General features: G+C 52.2%; 2 protein-coding genes across 10 annotated transcripts in view; both read right to left on the bottom strand.

The window, feature by feature from the left end:
* Positions 1-410: 410 nt before the first annotated feature.
* Positions 411-6,850, bottom strand: MYL9 (myosin light chain 9). 2 transcript variants are annotated; one of them, XM_021689351.2, is made up of 4 exons: positions 6,744-6,850; positions 3,400-3,609; positions 1,918-2,079; positions 411-1,090 (listed from the first exon to the last, which is right to left on the bottom strand). In XM_021689351.2, exons 2-4 carry the CDS (start codon positions 3,581-3,583, stop codon positions 918-920), a joined length of 519 nt encoding a protein of 172 aa, XP_021545026.1. In that variant the 5' UTR covers positions 3,584-3,609; positions 6,744-6,850; the 3' UTR covers positions 411-917. The 2 variants fall into 2 exon arrangements, with proteins under 2 accessions (XP_021545026.1, XP_044774865.1); XM_044918930.1 differs by lacking the exon at positions 1,918-2,079.
* Positions 6,851-15,735: 8,885 nt separating this feature from the next.
* DLGAP4 (DLG associated protein 4) overlaps positions 15,736-25,331 on the bottom strand; it is an 83,667-nt gene continuing 74,071 nt past the window's right edge. For all 8 annotated transcript variants that reach the window (XM_021688984.1, XM_021688983.1, XM_021688985.1 and 5 more), the window contains 3 exons: positions 17,846-17,937; positions 16,801-16,956; positions 15,736-16,016 (listed from right to left, as the gene is read on the bottom strand). In XM_021688984.1, coding sequence (XP_021544659.1) covers positions 15,798-16,016; positions 16,801-16,956; positions 17,846-17,937 — 467 coding nt within the window. In that variant the 3' untranslated portion in view covers positions 15,736-15,797. The remainder of the gene's footprint in view (positions 16,017-16,800; positions 16,957-17,845; positions 17,938-25,331) is intronic.

The following is a 25,331-nucleotide window of genomic DNA, read 5'->3' as shown; positions in this document are numbered from 1 at the left end:
CCTCCCCGTTTCCAAAGCCTCCCTGTTCTTCCAGGACCACTTGGCATTCCAGGAGCATTGCGGTGTCCCTGGAGATCCAGGCTGTAGTCCTGAAGGCTGGGTGACCTTGACCCCTGTCTTCCCGGTGCCCCAAACCCCCCACTGAGATATGCTGTGGTGATTCCTGAGGGTCCTCCCCACTTGGGCCTCTCTCTCCCAGGAGGACTGTTTCCTGTAGCACCTCTGTCTGCCCCCCACTGCAGGTCTGGTCTCAGGGGAGCCTTTCCCCGGCTGGGAGGAGGTGGGGGTCTGGGCAGCCAGTAGGGACAGGAGATGGCAGGAGAGGGCAGGAGAGGGCAGGAGTGGGCAGGAGTGTTTAGGGACTAGGAGCTCCTCTATTTCATCCCGGCAAGAGACACACAGACCCAAAGCAGTGCTCAGACTTCTATTGGAGATTCTGCCTCCCCTGGGTCCAGTATCCACCCTGCATGCATCTTCTGGATCACACTCCCAGTGGGGTGGCTGGGCAGGGCACAGAGGAGGGGTCTGGCATCCTGTCCTCTGAGAAGGGAACTTGGTGAGCTTTGTGGCAGTGGCAGTGGCTGGGAAAGAGCGGTCATGCCCTGTGTGGGGGTGCACGTGAACTTGTGTCTGACAGGACACAGGGCCCGTCAGGTGGGGAGCAGCCATGAGGCCCAGCTCCCTGGAAGACAGTCCTCTCCGGGGGGGGTCCCGGTGGAACACCTGCCTCACGTCGGCCGTGCGCCCCTTGCCTGGCACTGCGCACTCTCCGCCTGTTCCTCCACGGGGAGCTGGGCCCCTGGCTCCTCAGAGGGAGGCTCCCCTGAGAGGGTCCTATGGGATCACGGGCATGGAGCACAGTGAGTTTGGGGAGCAGGAGAGTGGGACAGGGGCCTGGGCATGGGGGGCTGGGTGGCCTAGTCGTCCTTGTCCTTGGCACCATGCTTGAGGATGCGGGTGAACTCCACGTAGTTGAAGTTGCCTTTCTTATCAATGGGTGCCTCTCGGTACATCTCATCCACTTCCTCGTCTGTGAAGCGGTCGCCCATGGTGGTGAGCAGCTCCCGAAGGTGGTCCTCGTGGATAAAGCCTGGGGGTGGGGCCAGGCCCCATGAGACAGGGACTCAGGCTGGGACATGCCCGACACCCTCACCCCACGACCCCCCACCAGTCCTCGCAGTGGGTCTCTGGCCAGTTCAACTCCCCGGGGCCCCAGAGTGGGGAGGGATTCTGTAGTGTGTCTGTGGGATCCTTGGGGCTGTGAGTGTGGGGGCTGGATATGTCTGTCTTTGACATGAGCCCTAGAGTTCCACTGCCCGAGTTTGCATGCTTATCCCCTTTCCTGGCTGTGTGACCATGGGCAAGTTATTTAACCTCTCTGTACCTGTGTGCAGGAAATAGAGATGAAAATATGCCATCCTGGTATGGGACCATGAAGGTCGTCAGGAAAACGTTCTGAATTGGGCCTGCGGTCCCTGAGAAACTACTGAAATCACTGGCAGCGTCACTCTGGCCTGTCCCTGGGACACACTAGCTGTGGGACAGAAGTCCTTTGTAAGGTCTGAGTATGGGGGCTGGTTTTTGCACCTTATTGGCCAGAAGGGCCTGGAACGATTTGGTTTCTGGGAAGGTCTAAAGTGGGGGCAGTGTGCTGGGCCAACAGGTGAACTCAAGACGTGGGAAGCCTTGGTGGACGTGGGCTGTTGTGGTCTAGCATCTGGGGGAAGGGAACAAGGACACTAGTTTTTCCAGTTCCAGCCACAGAAACCCCAGCAGATGGGGGATTTCTGTTCTGGCCTTTGGGGACAGGGGCCCTCAAGTCCCAGCGCAGCCCAGCTCCATTCGCATCCTCGGGGGCACCCTGGGTGAAGCGCTCAGCCCCAACCCTGTCCAGGCCTCCAGTGGGAGGCTGCTGACCTGAGGCCTCCTCATCGAAGCAGGCGAAGGCGTTTCGGATCACGTCCTCGGGGTCTGTGCCGTTCAGCTTCTCCCCAAACATGGTGAGAAACATGGTGAAGTTGATGGGCCCCGGGGCCTCGCTCATCATGCCCTCCAGGTACTCGTCGGTGGGGTTCTTCCCTGTGGCAGGTGGGACATTCCTGCTGTCACTGCCCTGTCCCCTCCTGCCTCCCTGTCCCCTCCCTTCATGGCCTGTGAGAGTCCCACAGGCAGGACACGCTAAGCTCTGTAAACTATAGAGCGTCTTGCTGGGGTGGCCAGTGTTCTGACTGCTCTCTCCCCCCCGGGCTCTCCAGGCCCCTTGACCAGTTAGGGCCTCCGGTCCGAACATCCGTGACCTCCGGGGTGTAAGGGCCACCACGTGCTGACTGCCCGCGGGTCTGCTCTGCCTCCTGCCTGCGATCACCTTCGCCGCACCACGAGGTCACGACGACGCGCTAATCACATCTACCCAGTAGGACAGCTGTGAGGTTTAAGGTACTTGTGCAGCTGCCGCAGCTTTTGTTGTCTGCTGCTCTTACTCTCTAACCGGAGGAGGACGTTCTTAACCAGAAGGCCACGGCTCACCGGTGGCCCCACCGACAGGAGCTCCAGACAGGAATGCAGGTTTTTCTGGGTAGATGCCCAGGGTCCGATGTCAGCCCCCCAACTCAGGGTTGCCCTGTCCTCCCACCGGACTTCCTGGGTGTGTACAAGAGGGCTTCTGTCACCACTGCGCAGGAAGGGAAATGGGCAGAGTGGGGCTGCCCCGCTGTGAGGGTCAGGGACTCACTCGGGCCTGTCTGGCCTCAGTGCTTGGGGCTTGGCCAGCACAGGCCGCCTCCTCCCCTACCAGAGGCTTCCCCTGTCCCCCAGCCAGTGTCTGACCCGAACGAAGGGCCTGCCAGGAACTGGGGCTGGGGTGGTATCTGTGGCGAGCACAGGGGAGGGATGTGGGGGCAGGGCCACAGACTTGGGGGGGTCCCCATCCGAGCAGTGTGAATTGTACGAGGTTCCTGAGCCCTTTCAGCTCTAAGATTCTGACTCTAGGGAAGTCGTGGAGTCACAGAGGCTCTAAGGACTGGCTTGGGTGACTTCTAAAGGGGTGGGACACTCTGGCCCACCCCCCCCCCCCCCCCGTCCATACAATGGAAAGTCTGTGCACTTCCAACTTTCTTTAGTTGCCCATCCTTTTCTTTAAATGAAGTGGAACCAGGCAGCCCAACCACAAATCTGCCTGAGGCAGTCTGGCTCTGGAGTGAGCCTAGGTTCAGATCCAGTGCCCAGTGCCTCAGTTTCCCTATCTGTTAAATGGAGAAAGTACTGGCATCTGCTCGCCAGGGTGGGTACCACATGTCCCTCCACGGGAAGGACTCCCTACGTGATGAGCAGCCCCGCTGCCTGCTCCAGTTTAACCCTCGCGGGACCCACTTAGACCGCAGCCCCCCTGTTCCTGCTCACCCAGTGAGGCCAGCATGTCATGCAAATCCTCCTTGTCGATGAAGCCATCTCGGTTCTGGTCGATCATGTTGAAGGCCTCCTTAAACTCCTGGATTTGGGACTGGTCAAACATCGCGAAGACATTGGATGTGGCCCGCTGTGGCCGCTTCTTGGTGGTTTTGGCCTTGGCCCGCTTACTGGACATCTTGGCTTCGGGTGGGGGGGGCTTCCCTGCAGGAAGTGGGTGTGGGGGGAAGAGCCTATGACCCTGGGCCAGGGGTCCTCCTGCCCACCCCAGACTGGCTGTTAGCACCTGGGCCTGGCATTCAAAGCCTCCCACAGACTTGGGGCTCCTGTCACCCAGCTTGTCACAAAAGCAGACAGGCGTGGGCTCCGTGTGATCGTAAACAGCTTCTCTACCTCTCTGGGGGAGTTTGCCCATGTGGGAACGGGGACGTGAGGAATGCCCAGCAGTAGGAATGGTGCCAGGGACAGCCCCTGGAATGGTGCCAGGCACAGTAAGCGACTTTCACTGTGGCTTTTTGGGTATGACACTTAAGATTGGGTTCCATGCCAACCTGTCCTCGCTTTCTCTCAGCATTTACACTGTCCATCTCTCTCCCTCCAAGTGACAAGGTGGGTTGAAAAATGGGAGGCTGTGAGGCTCCCTGCCGGCTCCCCCTGCCCCCAGCAGTCAGGAGGCCCTGCATTCCTGACATTCTTGTCATGTCCTCCTCCTCCTCCTTCCTCCCCATCCCTCTGTGCTCCCTGCTCTGGATGTTCTGGAAGGCATATGCTCTGGGCAGTCTCCCCTCCCCCAACCTGCCCACACTTGACCAGCCCCTTAGGTGGGCAGTAGACCTGACTTGTTCTCACTTCTCAGTGCTTATAGGAGTGTGAGGCTTCCCCGGGCTGGGAGCCCCAGCTTCTTGTCACCCTTGTCTAGACCTGACCTCCTAGTTTCCAGCCAGTCTCTCCCATCCCATAGAGATCCAGACCTGTACTACCTGTCATTTCACCGTGAAGCACTCTAAAGTTCCTGGAACAAGTCTGGACCCCTGAGCCTGGCGTTTAAGACCCTGTGTGAACCCCTCCAACCCTTCTCTCTGACTGACCGTGGCACCCTTCACTGTGTCCCTCTTGCCCTCTGTGATTCTGCCATGCTGGACCTCTGGATGTTTCCCAGGCACCCCCAGACTTTCCTTCTTGGTCCCTCCCCCTGAACGCCCTTCCTTTTCCAGCCTACTTCTTGAGACACCCCCTTGGGGAGCAGTTCCCGTGCCCTTGCTCTGACAGTAAGCACTTAGAGATCTTTCTCTCCCTCCCCTGGTTTACCAATCAATAGGCTAATGGATGATTGTTTAATGAATGGCTGTGAGGGCAATTGCAGCCAGTCTACTGCCCCCACTGCACTGATGGGGAAACTGAGGCACGACAAGGTGCTCTTTCCCTGAACCCCTGTCATGGCCTGTGGGGATTCTGCCCCTGAAGACCCGGGGTCGTGTGCCCCTCAGCTGGGGCCGCTGTGGGCCTGGCTGAGGCCCTAGGACTCCTGTCCCCGTTTGTCCTCTGCCCTGAGCCCTCGGTTGAGGGCCAGCCTCCAGGAAGCCTCTGCCTGTTTTTAGCCCCAAATTGTGTGGTCGTGAATGTTCCTCGACCGATCTCCAGGCCTTTATCCCATGACCCTGTTCCAGTCATTCTCAGACTTTGGTCTTTGAGCTCTTAAACCTGGAGCAGGGATCCCGGCCAGCCCCGGTCCTTCCCCAGGGCCACGGCTGCCTGTAGGCGTGACACACGGGCTGCTGTCCCACTGGCCTGACACGGCTGGCCCTGGGTGAGCCTCACGTGGTTCAGGGTGGGTAGACGAGAGCCCTTCTCACCCATGACCTGGGTCGGAGTGGGCTGGTGGCATCAGCAGGGTTTAGTGCTTTGAGGGGCCCAGTCCTTCCCCGAGCCCACCGTTCGCCAGGAACTTTGACTCATGGCACCCACGGAAGGCAGCCAAGGAGTAGTCCACGGTCATGGGGGGCTGTGATGGTCGTCATCGCTATTGCCACCACCCTCCTGTCCGCGCAGCTCTGGGGCAGACTCAGCCCGGAGGAGAGAGGAATGGAACGGGTAGGATCTCACCCACTGCTGGGGTAACTAGCTGGGCCCTTCTGTCTCCAGGCCTCCCCCTTCCCCACCCTCTTTGGTCCAGAGGCCATGACGTGGCTGAAAGCACTGAACTTCAGGTTTGGTCCAACGCAGCAATCTTGGGGGGACACCCCCCACCCCGACGGTGCAGTTTAAGAAGTGATGCCCAAGAAGGGAAGTGGCATGCCCATGAGAGGGATAGAGTCCAACCACTTGGGCTAGGCTCGGGTCAGTGGGTGGTAATGGCCAGCCCTTGGTGCCCTTGACACCTGAACACAGAAAGAAACACATGCCCTAAGAGGCTCATGGTGGGCCTGCTGCAGCTGAGGGCTCTGTGTGCCCAGAGGCAGTTTCTAGACTTGGTTGAGGAAATGGGGTTAGAGAGACAGGCTAGGTTTTTAGCCCTGGAGCCATCCCCTACTGCTCCTGGAGGTCCTAGACCTCAGGGATCATATATAACTGGTAGTTGGACTGGCCACACCTAGGTGCCACCTCCCCCCTTCTGGTGCCTGAAATCCCCCCATAACAGCAAAGACAAGGCCTGTGTCCCCCATTATCTCTTGGTCCCTATGGCTGGTAGTGCCAGATGCCTTGCTCGTAAACTCAACTCCTCTGCAGCTGAGTTATCTGACTCATTCCTCAGGGCAGTTGGTGGGCTGGAGAGGAGGAGCAGAGACCGAGGTCCCCCAGCCCAGGTCCCTGTCCAGCCCCCAGAGCCCTTGGCAGACCCTCCCCACCCAACAGGCACAGTTGGGCAGATGGCCCAGTACATGGAAGCCCCAAGTGCGTGCATAAAGCGTTGGTGTGTATGGATGGGGGGGCATTATCCCAGTCTCCATCCCTCTCTCCTAACCCCAGGAGTTCTGGAGGAGTCTCAAGGAGCCTTACAGGGGCTCACTTTCCTGTCTGACACACATGGGTCTACTGGGGCAGGGAACACCGGAGACCACAACCCCCTCCCCTCCTGGGCACCCCCAGAGCTCTGGGCTTGGCGCCGGTAACTCCATAGCAAAGGGGCAGGGCCCGGACAGAGTTCCCTCGCCCAAGGACCACCGGCTGCCCGAGCCTGGAACAGTCTCCCTGCTGCCCACCCCCTGCCAGAGTCCCCGTCCGACCCGCAACTCGCAGCCCCAGCCCCACGAGGGCTGTCCTCGCCGAGACCCTCCGGCGTCCCCGTCCTTGGGGCCATCACACCGCCTCCTCTGGCCCCCCGCGGCCGCGACTCCCACCTGGTGCGGAGAAGGTGCTCGCTCGCTCACTCGCTTTCGCTTGCTGTGCGGAGCCGGTGCGGGGCCGCGGGCCGTCGGTCCGGCTTCGGGCTCGGTGGGCGCGGCGGCGCGGGCCTTACAAGGCAGAAGAATGCGCGCGGCGGGGCGGGGCGGGGCGGCGCGCCGGCGCAGCCTTATTTGGCCTTGACCCACGGGCGGGCGGCGGCGGGGGCGCCTTGCCGGAATTGGCAGGGGAGGTGATCCCAGGAGGTGATGCGGGGCAGCGCTGGGCCCCCGCGCCCCTGATTGTCAGGGGAGGGGGATTTATGTGGGCCGCCCCTTCCTCGTCAGTGAGGCAGGCAGAACGCCCAGGCCTTCCAGTTCTCAGGCCCTCCACCCATCTTTCCCCTAAAGGCCCACGCTGCCTGGCCCATTCCCGTGGGAGGGCTTCCTTCCATCAGGCCAAGTATGGCTTTTTTCCCCAGGCCGAAAGAAGGCGTGTCAGATGGTCCTCGCCATCCTCCTGTGAAGGGTCACTGGTCAGGCCCCTGCCGGTGTGGGGGCTCCCCTGGGTGTTGGGTAGGAGGACTGTGCTGGGGACAGCCCACCTCAGCCAAGTCACTGTCCTTTCCAGCTGGCCTCGATTTCCTGTAAAATGGGAGGGTGGTGGTGAAGATTCAGGAAAAAAAGAGTGTCCAGAAAGAGCCAAGTAGCACCGTGGGGGCCAGTGAGAGGGGCAGGGGCTGGGGGAGCATGGTGTCTCCTCAGGGTGTCAGCACCCCTTACCCACTCTTGTTGGCATTGGTTGGAGGAGGGAGTCAGGACAGACCCACCGGCTCCCCCATCATGTATCAGCTCCTGTCCGTCACTTTGACCCTTGAAGGAACACCTACCCACCAGGACTCCAGCCCGTTTTTCTCTCCCTGCCCCACTTTGGACCAACACAGACCTTACAGCACCCAGTTACTTACTCTGTCCCTATGAACTGACAGCTCTTAACGTGCGAGGCACTGTGCCGGGTGCTGGGGAAACAACACTGCACTAAAGTAATCACCCTGGGGAAGCAGTCTTTGTGCGGGAAATACAAAGAACAAGTAAGTAGCTCCATGGCTCGGAGAGAGAAATGAGTTCCTTGAAGGAGAATAAAGCAGAGTGACGAGAGAGGAGGGTGCCTTCTGGGAAGTGACATTTGGGACAACCAGAAGCCATGCCCAGTGAGTGAGTGAGGCAGGTAGGGGGAGTTTGCCCGGCTCCTGGTCTAGGAGCAGCCAGAGGTGAGTGTGACTGTGGTGAGAAGGGTGGGAGATGAGGTCTGAGAAGCAGTGGGGGCCTTGCCAGGGGCTCCTTGTAGGCCACCATGAGACATCAGTGTTCTGAGAGGAAGGACGGCACGATCTGGCTTATGTTTTAACTGAATCCCTCTGGGTGAGACCAGTGAGGAGCTTTCCAGCAAGATGATGTGTTCAGGCTAGTGTGGTAGCAGTGGTGCTGGGGAGAAGGGGTGGGATTCTGGAACTATTCTGAAGTTGCATCCAATGGATTGGAATGTGTGTGAAAGAGAAGAGTCAAGGATGACTCCAAGGGTTTTGGTCTGAGCAGTGGGAGAGAGCCGACCTGTTTCTAACGCGGGTCGGCTGTGGAAGGAGCAGATTTGAGGAGAGCTCAGTTCTGTTTTGGACCTATTAATTTTTTAGAAACTGTTAACTTTGAAGTAATTTCAGACTTACAATAAAGGTATAGGAACTATACAAAGAGTTCACCCAGACTCTCCAGTTGTTAACATTTGCCTTTATTATAGTCTCTTCTGTGTGTCTGTGTGTATGTGTGTATATCCTGCCCCCGCCAACATTATTTGAGAGTAGCTTGCATTGTTCATTACCCTTTTACCCGGAAATACTTCATGAGTATCTCCTGAAAAGGAGATTCTTTTCCAAATCCATAGTACATTTATCAAAATCAGAAAAATTTTAACATTGATTTAATACTGTTATCTAATTTACAATCCATATTCAAGTTTTGTCAGTGATCCTAGTAATGTCCTTTACAGAAATTTTTTTTCTGGTCCAGGAGCCAGTCCAAGGTTATCATGTTTCTTTAATTTGTGTGTGTGTGTGGGGGGGTGTTAAAAAAAAAAAAAAAACACACAACAAAACAAAAAAATTACTTTTTACATTTGAAAACTGTAGTTGGGGGGCATTAAGCACATTCACATTGTTGTGCAACCATCACCACCACCCAGGCGCCCTACAATTGATTTTTGTGTATTGATCTTATTTCCAGGAACATTACTGAACTCATTTATTAACTAATAGTTTATTTATGGATGCTTTAGGATTTTCTTTATGAAAGATGATGTTATCTGCAAATAGAGATAGTTTAACTTCTTTCTTCCCATTCTGGGTTTCATTCATTCATTCATTCTCTTGCCTGGGCAACATTGCCCTCTGGTACATCAAATAGAAGTAGTAAAAACGGGGGCACCTGGGTGGCTTAGTCAGTTGAATGTCCGACTCTTGATTTTGACTCGGGTCATGATCTCAGGGTTCTGGGATGGAGCCCCTATTGGAGCCCCATAATGGGCTCCATGCTCAACGGGGAGTCTGCTTTAAAATCTTCTCCCTCCGCCTCCCCGCATTCACTTGCTCTCTTGCACATACGCTCTCTCTAATAAATAAATAAATCTTAAAAAAAGAACTAATAAAAGCTGACATCCTTGTCTTGTTCCTGATCTTAGGGGAAAAGCTCAGTCATTCACCATTAAATATGATATTAGCTGTGGGTTTTTCTTGGATGTCCTTTATCAGCTTGAAGAAGTTCTGTTCCTGGTTGAGTGTTTTTATCATGAAAGGGTGTTGGGGATTTCATCAAATGTTTTTTATGCATCTATTGAGATGTCTTTAATATCTCTTTTTTTTTTTTTAAAAAGATTTTTTTTTATTTATTCGAGAGAGGGAGAGACAGAAAACACAAGCAGGGGGAGAGAGGGAGAGGGAGAAGCAGACTCCCCGCTGAGCTGGGAGCCAGATGTGGGGCTCCATCCCACGACCTGGAGATCATGACCTTAGCCAAAGGCAGACACTGAACCATCTGAGCCACTCAGGTGCCCCTCTTTAATCTCTTTTAATATGTTACTGTTCCTTAGCTTTTGTTTTTCAAGACAATGACATTTCTGGAGAGTCCAGGCCAGTTACATGGTGCTCCCTCATGATTAGCTTCAAGTTATGGATTTTTTTTTTTAAAGATTATTTATTTGAGAGAGAGAGTATGTGTGCACATGTGCACTCATGAGCAGGGGAGGGGCAGAGGGAGAGGGAGAGAGCGAGAATCTCCCGCAGACTCTCCTCTGAGCACAGAGCCCAACGCTGAGCTCGATCTCACGACCCTGATATCATGACCTGAGCTGAAATCAAGAGTCCGATGCTCAACCAACTGAGCCACTCAGGCGCCCCTCAAGTGATGGATTTTTGACAGGAATATCACAGAATGATGTTGTGCCCTCTTCTCAGTGTATCTCAACAGGAGATGTAGGATGTTAATTTTTCCCAACACTGGCAAGAATAACTTCAGCCATCTTGCTAAGGTAGTGTCTGCTGGGTTATCCATCAGAAAGTTACATTTTTCCCTTTTGTAATCAGTATGTTCATGAGTAAGTAATTTGTGGGCTGCTCCTTTGAGACCGAATATTCTGTTCCTCAGCAAACTTCCACCCATGACTTGTAACACCCACTGGTATTCAGTTGTGTGACAGCTGCTCAGTGGTGACTTTCTGGCCCTTCTCACTTCCTTTTACTTCTCCTGGTTGGTGGACATGTTCATTTTGGAAGCACCTGTTCGCCATCCAAGTAGAGATGTGAGTGGAAACTAGGGTTGCAGATTCAGATGTGGGGGTCATCTGTCAGTCTCCGGAAGTTTAGAGGCGTTAGCAGTTGAACCCCACCCCTGCCCAGGGCCCATGTTCCCTGTTGGTCACAGGGCATCACTGGGTTTGGGCTCTGCACACGTGTGCCAGAGATTAAACCCTGATGCTGGCTGGGTCACTAGGGGACCACGGCCCCCCCGGAAGCTGGGACTGGAGGCCCCTGTCTCATGGGCAGCTGGGTTCTGCTCCATTCAAAGCCCTTACTACTTAACCTGGCATTTGAGGCCCTTCCTGTGCCCCAGCAGCCTCACACTTCTGCCTCTGTGCTGGCCTTTCTCTGCCTCAGCTTGGAGAACTCCCGCTCATCCTTCAGAGTCTTCTCTAAAGTCCCACCCCTCCTTCCCCCAACAAGCTCACTCATTTAGGAAATAGTAGTTCCTTTTTTTCCCCTAAATATTTTATTTTTATGTAATCTCTACACCTAACGTGGGGCTCGAACTTACCACCCCGAGATCAAGAGTCGTACGCTCCACCGGCTGAGCTAGCCAGGAAATAACACTCTTGAAGCTTTCTCTCGTCTGTGCTAGGCACTGAGGCTGGTGAGCAAACTCGCTTCCTGCCCTCTGGGAGCCCACCGTCTCCTCCTGGAGACAGGTACTCATAATCACACGGATAGCAGCGGCATCACATCAGCGACTGCAACAAAGAAAGACAAGCCAAGTGGCTCTCATGCTCCAAGTCCAGAGCAGGGGTTTTGCACCAGCCTGGCCTGGCCCAGGTACTTCGGGAGGGTTTCCCCGAGGAACTGCCAGCTGGGGTAACATTAACTGCATTGGTGGGGCTCCCCATGCAAGGCCTGAGGTGAGGCTGGAGGACAGAGCACAGAGGGGATGGATCCCATAGGAGCTGTAGCTGGAAAGCAGGGCAGGGGCCTCTCAGGCCAAGGGGAAGAAGCTGGGTTTTCTCCTGCTGGCCCTGGGCGGGCTGCAAAGGCTTCTGAGCGGAGGGTGACTTCTGGAGCCAACGGAGGCAAGACTTTAGTAAAGACCCTCTGGCTGCCGTGGGAGGGGCAGTGAGGGCCACACTGCTTTTCCAGATCAGCCAGATTCCAAAGCGCAGGAGACACAGCTTCATTCTGTGTTTCACTCCACCCCAGGGCGCCTGGGTGGCTCAGACGGTTAAGCGTCTGCCTTTGACTCAGGTCATGACCCCGGAGTCCCGGAATCGAGTCCCACATCGGGCTCCCTGCTCAGTGGGGAGCCTGCTTCTCCCTCTGCCCTTCACCCTGCTTGTACTCTTGCTCACTTGCTCTCTCTCCCTCAAATAAATGAATAAATCTTTAAAAAAAAAAAGAGAGAGAAAAGAAAAGAACACTGCCGCGATGGTGGTAGGAACAGCTTCTCAGTTGGGCTGGGTATCCTCCGGAGCACTTAGCTGTGCCGGCATCCACATGGTTCCTGGCTAGCAGGCCACCTGGCAATGGCTTTGTCCTGCCTTCTTGGCCAGAAGGCCTCTGAACCCAGTGCTGCTCCTGGCTGCAGCCCCGCCTTCTCTCTCTGCTCAGGCCACGGGGTGGGGGAGACGCCAGGCTTGGGAACTCGGGACCCTGGGCCTCCTGCTCTAGGATGTGCCGCTCTGAGGCTGATTCTCAGGGACCCAGGGTCAGCGCACAGGCTCCGTCTCCCTCTGCGTCTTTGCCAGCACCCCTCAGCCTGCAGTTTCTCCCTCCTGACCCTTTCTGTCCCTCCAGGACTGGGCTTTGGAAATGCAGCTTCTCTGATCTTTTCCTAAACAGACAAATGCCTCCTTGAAAGTACAGGGAATGGGATATTTATTATCTTAGTCATATTCTGGTTCATACTGTTTAATCCTTATCTAGTCACGAGGAAATGTAAGTCCAGATCATGCAACACTCTGCAAGATGCTTGGATACTTAAAAGATGTCATGTCATGAATGTCAGGTCTGGTTCAGTGAGACTAAAGAGACATGACGACCGAAAGCAGTGAATGATCCCTAAGTGGATCCTGGGCGGGTACAAAGGAAGAGCCAGAGAAGACATTATTGGGGTGTTTGGAGTGTGGCTGTGCTTTCATATTCATGTCTGGGTACTGGGCGCTCTCCTGGGTAATGGGGGGAGGCTCGTGGGCCACTCCTTCTTTAAATTAGAGGGTGACAATGGTATTGTGGTCGTGCAGGAATGTTCTTATTCTCAGGCGTTGCCTTGTGTGTTTGGGGGTGAAGTATGGTGTCTGCAGCTAGCTTTCAAATGGCTCCGGGGTAGGTGGGGCAAGTGAGGGTTGGTACAAATACGGCACAGTGTTGATGGTTGGTGATTCTGGGTAAAGGACCTGGTGTTCGTTATCCTGTTCTCTCAGCTGTTGGCGTCAGTAGGGCGGGCAGTGGAGGCCCCAGTTCTGCACATCGTGGTGCTCTGCTGCAGGGAATGCAGGATCCCTGCCAGAGACCCGTACCCAACCGTCAAGGCCCCTCGCCCGCTGTAGCAGAAACACTCAGGCCCTGAGGGGTAAGGGTCCCCCCTCTTCCCTTGAGGCCGTCAGGAGTAGAGCTGGGCTGCTAGCTGGTCGGTGCTCCTCAAGTCCAGCCTGGCCCCCTCCGGCGTTCACTCACCTCTGAGTGTCTGGCTCAGTGCCCACGGCAACCTGAAACCTCTTCGCTTACTCTTCTAGCCATCCCCCCGCCCCCCGCCAGGTCTTGGGGCAGGGGTAGGTCCAGGGAGTGCCAGCCCTGGGAGGTCATCGGAGCCGCCTGTGGTCAGTGGGTGCTCAGCCACCACTAACACGATCCAGAGGGGAGGGCATGCTGCTCTGAGCACAGGGGGTCTGGCCCGCAGGAGGAGCCGAGCGCAGGAGGGGCCGCCGGAGGGGGGGTCAGCCCGAACAAAGCTCCTGGGAGGCAGTTCTATGCACCCTCTGAGCTCGAGGTCACTGCATCTTAGCTGGGTGGGGCCAAGGGAGGAGACCAGGTGTCTGTAGCTCAGCTTGGCCCAAGAACTTCTGAAAGGCAGGTTCGTACCACCGGGCATTGGCACTGAACGTCCTTCTGCCTAGAACGCACTCTGCCCAGGCTCGCCGTCCCCCAGAGCAGGTTAATACCCGCCGTGCTTCTGGAATGGAGCAGAGTGCTCCTGCCCAGGCTGCGTGAGATGCTGCCTTCGCAGCTTCCCGCAGCCTCCTGGCGCTGCATCTCGTCTTCTGCCGCCCGTGGTAGACTTGAACTCTCATAGGCCTCGTTCACGGTCTCTCTCCACCAGAGTGTGGTTCTGTGAACGACTGTCAGGGGGAGGCAGCTGCTGGGGGTATGGAGTTCCGGTCCTGGGGTCTGGGGTGAGGGCCAGGGCAGCCCAGCTTGGCTTCCATAGAGCAACTATGGATTAAGCATCTGTTTCTCACAGGAGGCAGGTTAAGGTGGGTATTACTCATTTTTGAGGTCAGGGAACCGGGGACTGCTTTCTTGCCCAGGGTCACGAGCCGGGCTGTGCCAGAGCCGGAATGATGGTTTACACGCAAGTCAGCTTGTCTCCGAAGAGCTGCCGTGTGGCAGGGGGTCTGGCTCAGTCTCCCGGGGTGTCCGCCCACCTCTCCCCAGCCTGGCCCGTCCCGCTGCAAGAACACCATGAGCCCTTGGTACACGTTACCTCATTTATTCTCACAACATGCCTGTGAGGTAGGGAGGGGCAGGGACTGTCCCCATTTTACAGAGGAGGAAGTTGAGGCACACAGAGGTCAAGTGACTTGCCCAAGGTCACAGATGGCGGCCAAGCTGGAATGGGGCCCCAGAGCAGGCCCTCCATTCACCCGGGGCCCCTGCAGCGAGTGCCGGACGCGAGGACGTCTCCAATGCCATTGTGGTCTCTGCGGTTGAGAGCAGCCCTCCTGTGCTGGGCCTCCCCCTCCCCCTGCCCGCCCCCACCCTGCAGGCCCGGGCCCCTGCAGCTCAGGGCTCACGCCACCCTGGGAGTGGGACTGGGGGGGGCAGGAGAGAGAAGGATGATTGGGGTAAAAAAAAAAAAAAAAAGGAAACTCAGAGGTGGGGCAGATGGGCCCACGGCAGGGGGCAGGTGGGAGACCAAAAAAAAGGCCGCTTACACACAAGGTATATATTTTTACACACACTTGTACACACACCTAGATATAGTACATGTAAAAATATATGCTATTCACACACCCGCCTCCTGCCAGGTGCCCCGAGAGCCAGCGGCGGCGCTGGGGAGCATGGGTGAGCAGATGGGCGTTTGTTAAATATACACTCTAAGGTCTATGTGCATATGTACACATACGTACAGACACAGCCGCCCGCCCCTCGGGTGCTGGACACAGGCTCAGCCAGGGACAGACAACCCCTGGGAAATGGGGTCCCTCTCTCGAGTGTCCCCTGCAAGTCACTCTGAGTCAAACGTTTTACCGAAGGAAGGGGGGCTGGAGAGAAGAAAGAGGCGGGAGTCTGGAGTGTGGTAACGGTGGCTTTTATCTCATTGTCCCCCTCCCCCCCCAAAGCCTTGAACCCTCCTCCCCTTCTCAGAGAGGCCAGCCCCCCCCCCCCCCCCCCCCCCCCCCGCCCGGGGCTGGCTGCTGCTGCGGGGCCCGCGCCTGCATGTGCGCGTGAGTGTGAGGAGTGCTGGGGCAGGGGCGCACGTCAGGCGCTCTGGCCTCCAGCCTGGCAGATGCGTGGGGCCAAGGGCAAGCTGGCCGCCACCGCAGTGGCCTGTGTGAGCTCTGAAGGGAGAGGAGAGGAACAGAAGAACGGAAACTGCAAGGTCAGAGCGGGATAGCGGGAGGAGGAGGAAGGGCATGGCAGGGGCCCAAGGCTGTCCTCGGACTGTCCTCGTGTTGTAAACAAGCTAGTGCGAGTTCTCGTGAGATAGAAGTAAAAAGACCGCAGTCTGGAGGCTGGGCCGGGAGGTGCCGAGGTCCATCTACCTAGCCCACCGCGGCCAGCCGGAGGGGAGAAAACGTTTTAGAGTTTTGTGTTTCTGTTGACTTTTTTTTTTTTTGTATGAAGTCTTCATAACCTAAAGCTGGGAGGGACCCAAAAAAGCCAAATTGTGAGCCCTTGTATGCGTCAATTTGAAAGTTGGCTCAGGGTCTCTGGACAGAATAACCATCTTAAAGGTTGAGAAAATGGTGTTCCGTTCACATTTAGTTTGTGTGGGTTTTTTTTTTTTTTTTAATGACTTAAAATTGTTTGCTTCCTGGTCTCAGAGTCGGGTCTGGGCCTCAGGGACATAAATCTCGATGCTGTCCGCACTCTCTGTGGCTGAGTTCTGCCGCACGGAAGCTGCCCGCTTGGCCGCCAGGAGTCTCTTGCGGGCCTCCTGACGCTGCTTGTCCCCGGCATCTGAGGCCTTGTCGCGGCTCACTGCCGGCTTGGATTTAGCTGGCTTCTTTGGGACTGGAGGGGGTGGTTTCTTCTCTTCCTTTAGTGAGACAGTGAGGAGGGAAGAAAAATAAAATAAAGGTGCACCTTTTGTGGGGTGCTCCCTCCCGCTCGATGTTGGTGGCTGCAGCCTCCACCCCAGCCTCCCCACGTCGGGCACAAGCAACACACACGTGGAATCAGAAAGCCACAAGAAGCGATGATGGAATAGCACAAGGCGTAGAAGCAAAAAGCAAGCTTAGGATCCTAGAATGTTCTAGCAGGAAGGGACGGACAGAGCACCTTTCCCACCCCTGCTTTGAACCACGGGGAGCCCGAGTCTCACGGCCTGAGCCGGGATTTAAGTTCGGGGCCTTGGACTCCCAGGCCACATGTCACAGGCTCTTCCGGGGGGTCAGAAGAACTCACCAGGGCCACGGCCAGTACCCAAGAACCACAGGGGTCCTTGGGTGCCACGGTTTTACAGAAGGAAGCCCGTGCCTCACGGAAGAGGCTGGCCCCAGGAGGACTGATCTTCTGCCTCCAGAGTTCCGACAGCCACGTATCTATCTGTGCTCAGGGCTATGGGCACCTGTCTCCTAGGAACCCCCTTTCTGAACATGCAGGGCGGGATGGCATGCTTCAGGGGGCAGCCTGGACGACACAGAGCGAGCGGCATGCTGGACAAGAGCCGAGCATGGACCCCGCACACTGATGGACGTGAGCCCCCAGCTCAAAAACGACACACGGAGAAGGGAGCCAAGCAGCACTGACCGATGTGGGCAGCGTTAGTGCCGACCAGGAATTTGTCCCTGGACTTCCCCTCCGCACTGCTCCATGCTCACCTTCCTCTTCTCGGGGGTTTCCACCAGTTGCCAGCTGTTGGCCTTGAGGTGGTAGAGTTCATCAAACTTCATGCTGATGTCCTCGATGGACAGCTGTAGCAGATCCCAGAACCCGGCCAGGTCCTGGGCTGTCGGACGTGGGTTGGCTTCAGGGTTCTGTGGGGGGGGAGAATGGGGATCAGTGGGGCAAGTGAGGTAGACGCTTGTCCTGCACCCCACCCCAAGTATGGCCTCGTGGCCCTGCCGGCCCTGGTTAGGGTCTCTGGAGGCCTTGTCTTGCTCCCCCATTCCCAGCATCAGGATCTGTAGGAGGGAATGAAGCCAGTTCCTGCTCACTGCCAGCCCTGGTGGGGCAGATCTTTGGGAGAAAGACAGTCCCATCGTGAGAGCAGGCCCTGCACATACAAGGGACTGAGGCCTTGACCACCACTATAGGGCTACCGGGAGGAAGGCCCTCATGCTCCTACTGTATGCCAGGCCGAGAGCTGTTCTCATTGTACAGAAGTTCCTGGCCGTGGGCTCAGTAAGACGGGGAGGAGCCAGGATCCCTGCCAGGTGGGTAGGATTACAGAATCCACGGGGTTTCTGTTCTGTCCCCCTAGTCTGTTCTCCGACAACACACTGCTCATGGTGACTGCCCCAGCCAATGCTATACCCCTGCAGGTCCTGGAGACAAACACTTGCCCTAGGAGCATGCTGCCCCTGGCCAGGTGGAGTGAGGCGAGCCTTCCCCAGGAAAAGCCGCCCTCCTGACAGGGAAGGTTGAAAGAGAGGGAAACCCAGCAAGCCAGGGGTGGTATGTCTTCAGTCCTCACCTGTCGTCTTAGAGCACGTTTAACACAAATCAGTGCTGATTTTTTTCACACAGGCTTCGCTTTTCTATTTGAAGAGGCATTAGAAATTTGGAAGGCCCTCTCCTCGTGCAAGGCATGGACATGCGTCACCAGCACCTTCTCCATGTTAGGGAGGAGGGCACAGAGGCTTAGAGGGGCTAATTCCAGCAAAGGCTGGAGGCCCGCGGTGGGGGAAGAAGAATCACACTCACCAGGTTTTGCTCACAGAGGCCCCGGAACTGCTGGAATTTCTGGGACATCAGTAGCTGGGCACTGCCCACAGCACTGAGGACTTTTCCTAAGACTGAGAAAGAGAAGGTAGAGACTGAGCAGAGCACAGGGTTTGTTGGGGTAGAAGGCAGGATCGGGGCTTTTATCCCCCACCCCCCTAGGTTACCAGTCATCATTTGGTAATGGCATCTGGTCTTCATTTTACACCCACTTTAATCTGCTCTCGTGAAAAATGCAAACAGTACAGATAAAGTGAGCCCCATGCCCTAGTTCCTACAGATATTTTATGGCAAGAGATTTGAAAATTGAGTTTAAATGGAAAAAATTTCCAGGAAAACATGAATTATCATAGAGTCAAGAAGAAACAGAAAATCTTATTAGACCAAAGCTGTTTTTAAAAAACTGAAGCAGAAGTTAAAAATCTTCCCAGAAAAAGGAACCAAGCTCAACTATGTAGTTTTACAGGTGACATTTGATAAAACCTTCAAGGAACGGAAAATCCTGGTATTATATATTCAGACTGTTCCGGAGAGTCCATAAACACAGGAAATGACACCGCTCATTTCAGGAGCCCTGAGAACAGATAGGACATGCCAAGAATAGACCACTTTCATTCTGAACATAATTGTAAAAGTCTCGTAAAATATAAGCAAATAGATTCCAACAGGCAAGTTAGCCATGAAGGGCTCAGCCCAGGAACAGAAGGTTCTTTCAGGGGGCGCCTGGGTGGCTCAGTCATTAGGCGTCTGCCTTCGGCTCAGGTCATGGTCCCAGGGTCCTGGGATCGAGCCCCGCATCGGGCTCCCTGTTTGGCGGGAAGCCTGCTTCTCCTTCTCCCTCTCCCCCTCCCCCTGCTTGTGTTCCCTCTCTCGCTGTGTCTCTCTCTGTCAAATAAATCAATAAAATCTTAAAAAAAAAAAAAAAAAAAAAGAAGGTTCTTTTAGTAGTTGTGGCATAAAGCCAGTGCTATTTCTCAGGCACCAGAGAATCCCTGTGAAGCAAAACAGAGTAAAGAAGAAATCGACACTGAACTCTCCTGTGACAGAACTCAGCAGCACTGGGTGTGACGTGGGCTGCAAGTCTGGACTGAGGTGGCAGTTTTGAGTTCTCCAAAGCAGCATGCCTTGACGGGAGAAGCTAGTCATCTCTTATTTGAAATGAAAAGGGGGTGCAGACTGCACCAAGAGCTTTCCTGAACCTGGTTCAACACCAAGGGGTGGGGGCCTTTGCATCGTAACGGGAGAGTAGACGAGGCTGAACACAGCCCCCGTCCCTGTGTCTTAGGAACTCCTGTCCTCCTGGGATGCAGGCCTGGCCCCTCTCTCACAGTGATCTACTTTACACAAGCTCATCGAGGAAGAATTTTGAAAGTAAGTAAAAAGGAGCTACACCGATGACAGGAACAGCAAATGGCACATGAACATTCCCCAGAAAGTTGTTGCTAGAAAATGATGAAAAGCCATGAATATGTCAAGCAGTCGTTTGAGGCCAGGATGGAGGTGCTCTGAGAAGAGGTAGAGAGAACGGAGCTTGGAACTAGCGTGCAAGAGAAAAGCCAGGCTGTCACCGTCACAGAAACCAGGGCCACTGTGGAGTAAAGCCCGCCTCCAGCCCCGAGGACGAGAAGAGGAGCAAAAAGGCTCCTGGTGTGAAACACTTCGACTGCTTGGTAACAAAACAAGATGTCTTTTTAATGAATAGCTAAGCTGCTGGGAATAAAATGAGCCACTCCTCACCTCCTTTCTCAAGGCAGGTAGTGGAGACATTTGGTCTAGAGTAGAGAAGGAATAAAAGGGAAGGTCTCTCCTGAGAATTCCCAACCATAAGATTGCACTCGGGGGCGCCTGAGTGGCTCAGCCGGTTAAGCGTCTGCCTTCGGCTCAGGTCATGATCCCAGGGTCCTGGGATCAAGCCCTGCATCGGGCTCCCTGCTCCGCAGGAAGCCTGCTGCTCCCTCTCCCATTCCCCCTGCTCGTGTTCCCTCTCTCGCTGTGTCTCTCTCTGTCAAATAAATAAGTAAAATCTTAAAAAAAAAAAAAAAAAAAAAGATTGCACTCGGGCACCTCATTTTTTAAGAAATAAAAGCAGCAACTAAATATGAAAAAGAAGAGATGATCAAAAAAGAAAGGGGCTGAGAGATACTGAAGAGAGTGGGCCTCCGTGTACACCGGTCAGCTCTATAAGAAGAGGACAGAGAGAATGGAAGAGAAGACACATACAAAGAGCTCATGATATAGAACTTCCCAGAAATGGCTAGTGACACCTGGCATTCAGGAAGCCAAATGAATCCCAAGCAAATTCACACTGACAGTAAAACGGAAGACACAGAGAAGCTCCTAAAAAGCAGCCAAAGGGCAAGGAAAAATTAAAAACAATCTTTCTGCTAAAGAAATGAATTCAACAGCAAATTTCTCAACTACAACAACGGAAAAGTATTGAGTGAGTTTCTCTGCATGTAGTATTCTGTCATTCCAGAATGAGTGTGGATGGGGAAAGACAGTCTCTTCAGCAGAGTGCTGGAAAAACTACCCACAAGCAAAAGAATGAAGTTGGACCCTGAAGAAGGAATCTAAGAGCAAAAACTATAAAACTCTTAGATAAAAGCAGTAAATCTTCATGACCTTGGATTGGGCAGTAGTTTAAAAACCCCAAAAGCACAGGCAACAAAAGATAAATCTGGCTTCAGTAAAATAAAACTTTTATGTATCAAAGGATACTATGAGGAAAGTGGAATGACAATCCACATAATGGGAAAATTACTTGCAAATTACATATCTAACAAAGGGTTAACATCCAGACAATATAAAGAACTCCTACAGCCCAACAACAGAAAGATAGTCCAGTTAAAAAAGGAGCAAGGAGCTGAACAGACATTTTTCCAAAGATGACACCAGTGGTCAGTAAGCTTCTCCTCAACATTGCTAGCCATTAGGGAGCTGCAAATCAAAACCATGAGACACTACTTCACATGCATTCATATGGCTGTTAATAAAATAAAACCACCCAAACCAGAAGACCAAAGTTGGCACAGATGTGGGGAAACGAGAACCCTTGTGCCTCACTGGTGGGAATGTAAAATGGCACAGCTGCTGTGGTCTGGCAGTTCCTCCAACAGTCAAACATCCAATTCCCATATAACTAAAAAATTCCACTCCTACGTATATACCCTCAAAGAACGGGAAAGAGAGAGAGTAAACAGGTTACCTGTGTGCCGATAGTCATAGTGGTAATGTCCACAGTAGTCAAAGGTGGAAGCCGCCCGAGTGCTCATCAGTAGATGAATGGAGGGGCGCCTGGGTGACTCAGATGGTTGAGCGACTGCTTTTGGCTCAGGTTATGATCACAGAGTCCCAGGGTCGAGCCCCGCATCGGGCTCCCTGCTCAGCGGGGAGTCTGCTTCTCCCTCCCCCCCTCTCGTGTGTGCTCTCTCTCTCAAAAAAATCAATAAATAAAATCTTTAGAAAAAATAGATAAATGGATAAAATGGTATATACATACAATGGAATATTACTCAGCCATAAAAAAGGATTGAAGTTCTCATATATAAACTCTCATGTTTAAAAACACAAAAATAGGGGCACCTGACTGGCTCAGTTGGTAGAGCGTGTGACTCGATCTCGAGGTCGTGATTTTGAGCCCCACGTTGGGTGTAGAGTTTATTTAAAAAACAAAAACATAAATTTCTAAATAACCCACAGGTGAAGGAAATCACAATGGAAGTTAGAAATATTACATGTCCTAACTTGTTAGATATGGCTAAAGTAGTACTTAAAGGGAAATCCAGAGATTTCAAAACATATTTTTAAAAAGGACAGGCTGAAAAAAATGTACCCAATTTAAGACATTAGTGAAGGAACAATACAATGAGCCCAAAGACAGGAGAAATTTAATAAATAAACCAACATATAATAATAGAGGATTAATAAAATTAACAAACCCTGCCAGAACTGATCAAAATAAAAAGGAGACAGGTGCAAACAAAAAATATTATGAACAGAAAAAGAACCATATGACATAACCATAGTAGAAAAGATATATATTTTTAAAAGATTTTAAAGTAATCTTTATACCCAACATGGGACTTGAACTCATGACTCCAAGATTAAGAGTCGCACATTTCACCAACTGAGCCAGCCAGGTGCCCCTGGAAAATATATATATATTTTCAAACATTTATTTGACAGAGAGCACGTGCACAAGCAGGGGGAGTGGCAGGCAGAGGGAGAAGCAGGCTCCCGGCTGAGCAGAGAGCCTGACGTGGGACTCCATCCCAGGACCCTGGGATCATGACCAGAGCTGAAGGCAGACGCCTAACTGACTGAGCCACCCAGGTGCCCCTGGAAAAGATTTTTTTTTTTTTAAAGATTTTATTTATTTATTTGAAGAGAGAGACACAGCGAGAGAGGGAACACAAGCAGGGGGAGTGGCAGAGGGAGAAGCAGGCTTCCCGCGGAGCAGGGAGCCCGATGCGGGGCTCGATCCCAGGACCCTGGGATCACGACCTGAGCTGAAGGCAGATGCTTAACGACTGAGCCACCCAGGCGCCCCGAAAAGATATTTTTTTAAAAATTCTAAGAAACAGTGAAATAAAAGATAATTTTGTTCTTAAACAAAAAAGCATATGAATAGAGGAAACATCTCAAACTCATTTTATGAAGCTAGATAACCTTTATGCTAAAATAGGACAAGTATGAGAAAGGAAAATTACCAGCAACTCTCATGAACAAAGGCAAAATTATTAAGTCAGATATTATCAAATCAAGCCCATTAATATACTAATAATATATCATTATGCATCTGGGTTTATTCTGGTCATTAGAAAATTAGAAAATTCTAATGACTTCTGATTCTGGCCGTGAAAAACCAGTTAGCAGGAGACAAACCGAACCCTCCCACAAGGAACAAGTGAAAAAACTAAGTAAAACACAAACCAAAACAAAACCCCAGAAACAGAAGGTTCTTTTAGGGGGCGCCTGGGTGGCTCAGTTGGTTAAGCGACTGCCTTCAGCTCAGGTCATGATCCTGGAGTCCTTGGATCGAGTCCCACATCGGGCTCCCTGCTCAGCAGGGAGTCTGCTTCTCCCTCTGACCCTAACCCCTCTCATGTGCTCTCTCTCAAATAAATAAATAAATAAATAAATAAATAATTAAAAAAAAAAAAAAAACAAAACCCAGAAACTTTAAGGGCATCGAAAAATTACCAAAGCAACCAGAATCTGAGAGGCTAAGATCCCAGCAAGAAGGGAAACAATATTCAGGCAAGTTTGATATTCTGCACTGCTTGTACCCTGTGGCATCTCCCAATTTATAAGCAGCATAATGCGGAGAGGCCGAGAAACCAAGCAGAAGGTGGTGCTTAGGAGGCTGAGAAGCTGAGCAGAGCCTGAGGCAGTTTCATAGGGAGAGGGAAAACAAAACTGGATTCAGAACTACCGAAGTCAGGAGAGTGCATTGGGCTAAGCAATGCTTCCTGTAGTCTTGAGTGGGAGAGATGAGAATTGGAGTTCATCGTCTGCCAGGGAGGAGTGGCTTCCAGCATACCACAGGCTATCTCTGGGATTCCCTGGAGAGTGCACACTAGGATGAGGATAAGTAGAAATAGACTGTCTCAAAACACCCAGCTCTGAAACAGTTCAATCCCCTACTGGATTAAGTTGATCTGGCCCTGCTCTGATTGCCCGCAAGAAGGAAAAGTAAATCCTTTCTTGAAGAACAGAAAATCATCCTGAGCCAAGTTGTTTTCATATACAGTTTCTGAATAAAAATTACCAAGCATAGCAGACAAGGGACCAAATGACTGCACACCAAAAGAGGGAAAACAGAAAAAAGACCCATAGGGGATGTAGATACTGGAGTTACTGGACAAGGGTGTTAAATAACTGAATATGTCCAAGGAAATACGTGGCAAGATGAAGAATATCAGCAGAGAACAAGAATCGATCAAAAAGAATCAAATGGAAACTCTAGAATTAAAAAATAAGAGTAACTGAAACTAGGACTGCAAAGAGATGGGTTTAATACATTAGTTACAGCTGACCTATAAAATAATCCAGCAGGAAATATCCAGACTGAGGCCCTGAGCAGGAAAATAAAAGGGAAAATACAGAAAAGAGGATGAAGAAACATAAAACACGGCCGTCTAACGTATGTGTCATTGGCACCCACATGACAGAAGAAATAAAATGGAGCAGAAATCTGAGGAAATAATGGCTAGGACTTGTCTGAAACCGATGAAAGTTAGGAAAGCCCAAGATTCAGGAAACCCTGTGAACATCAAACTGGGCAAAGAAAACCACACCTACGTATCACAGTAAAACTGATAAAACTACAACACAAGGAGAAAATCTTAAAAGCAGACAGAGGGGAGAAACAAATGATTCTTCAATGGAGTAGCAGGAAGACTGACAGATGACTAATAGAAAGGCTGGGAATCAGAACATAATCAAAGACATAAAGTATTGAAAGAGCAATACCAACCTATAATTCTTAGCAAAAATACTACTGAAAAAAAAGGTGGGGGAACAAATACAGACATTTTAAGACAAATACTGCATTAAAATACTGAGCAGAGTTTTTTTGCTTTAGTTTTTTAATATTTTTTAAAAGATTGAGGGGGCACCTGGGTCGCTCAGTCGTTAAGCGTCTGCCTTCAGCTCAGGTCATTATCCTGGGGTCCTGGGATCGAGCCCTGCATCAGGCTCCCTGCTCAGTGGGAAGCCTGCTTCTCCCTCTCCCATTTCCCCTGCCTTGTGTCCTGCTCTCGCTATCTCTCTGTCAAATAAATAAATCTTAAAAAAAAAAAAACAAGATTATTTGAGAGAGTGCATGCAAGTGGGGGAAGGGGCAGAGGGAGAGACAGAATCCTCAAGCAGACTCCCAGCTGAGTGCAGAGCCTGATGTAGGGCTCCATCCCAGGGCCCTCAGATCATGGCCTGAGCCAAAAATCAAGAGTTGGATGCTTAACCAACTGAGCCACCCAGGTGCCCCTTGCTTTAGTTCTTTAGGAATGAAAATGATTCTAAGTAGGATAGAAATAAAGGAGTGAAGAGTAACAGAAGAGGTTTAAAAAAAAAAAAAGTAGGTAAAGCTAAGTAAATATTCATTGTAATATTGATTTCATAAAACAAAGTCTTGTAGCAGCTAGACTATTTATAGAACTGTAACACTTCACAGCAATAGTACACAAGTCAGGAAGGGAATAAAAGTGTTCTAAGGTCCTTGCATCATCTGTGAAGTGGTAAAGGTAGTCTTTACAAAGTCAAAGATGCAGGTTGTAATCTGCAGAGTAACTACTAAAAGAATAATAAGCTAACAGGAGAAAAGTGGAAATACCTGGTTAATCCAAAAAGAAGTCAAGAAAGGAGAAAAATCTCTTAATAAAATTTACCACATTATTAGATTAAGAAAGTGAAACCATATGATTATCTAAACAGATACAGTAAAAAAAAGTTCCTTTATTTTTATTTA

The sequence above is a fragment of the Neomonachus schauinslandi genome, chromosome 10 (genome assembly GCF_002201575.2).
Source record: "Neomonachus schauinslandi chromosome 10, ASM220157v2, whole genome shotgun sequence".
Classification (NCBI taxonomy): Eukaryota; Metazoa; Chordata; class Mammalia; order Carnivora; family Phocidae; genus Neomonachus; species Neomonachus schauinslandi.
The sequence above is the reverse complement of the archived record's forward strand: the minus strand, read 5'-3'. Positions and strand labels throughout refer to the sequence as shown.